Below are 624 nucleotides of genomic sequence, written 5' to 3'. Positions count from 1 at the left end.
TAAATCAAAATCAACTCAATGGTAGTGGATTAAGGCCAATACGGCCCTGCCTCTTTTGTATTGATTCCACTGTAAGTGGAGAATTTGAAAATGTTTCATTTCTCACCAGTTCTATTTTATCCCTTTTGCCTCTTCGCTTCTCACATTGATGTTTTTACAATCTCAGAAGTTTTAAAGGAAGAGAATACCCTCCCAAAGGGACAAAGTAGCCCAGAACCCAGCTTGTGAGCATTGAAGAGGATCATGATAATGCCTGAACTGTAGTGGCTTCCACAGTCAATGCCTTTTCTCTGACCCTCTGGCAGGTGATAACTTCAGGTGGAATAACATTTCATGGGCAGCCATGGCACAAGGAGTGCTTTCTGTGTAGTGGCTGTAGAAAAGAGCTCTGCGAAGAAGAGTTTATGTCCAAAGATGATTATCCATTCTGCTTGGACTGCTACAACCATCTTTATGCAAAACAGTGTGCAGCCTGCGGCAAACCTATTACTGGTGAGGTTTATTGTTTGTTTGTTTTCATTTTAATATGGCCCTGGTGCTGTAGAATAAGCACTCAATCTCAAGGTCGATTTGAACCACAAGATCGGTGGTTCAAACTCACCAGCTGTTCCTCGGAAACCCTAT

The 624-nt window shown here is 42.3% G+C and overlaps 1 protein-coding gene across 1 annotated transcript in view; it reads left to right on the top strand.

The window, feature by feature from the left end:
* Nucleotides 1-624, top strand: part of FHL5 (four and a half LIM domains 5) — a 32,105-nt gene that overhangs the window by 25,782 nt on the left and 5,699 nt on the right. The window contains exon 4 of the mRNA XM_006865864.1: nucleotides 306-492. Coding sequence (XP_006865926.1) covers nucleotides 306-492 — 187 coding nt within the window. The remainder of the gene's footprint in view (nucleotides 1-305; nucleotides 493-624) is intronic.

The sequence above is a fragment of the Chrysochloris asiatica genome, unplaced genomic scaffold (assembly GCF_000296735.1).
Source record: "Chrysochloris asiatica unplaced genomic scaffold, ChrAsi1.0 scaffold00084, whole genome shotgun sequence".
NCBI classification, from domain to species: domain Eukaryota; kingdom Metazoa; phylum Chordata; class Mammalia; order Afrosoricida; family Chrysochloridae; genus Chrysochloris; species Chrysochloris asiatica.
This window is presented reverse-complemented; position numbering and strand designations above follow the sequence as displayed.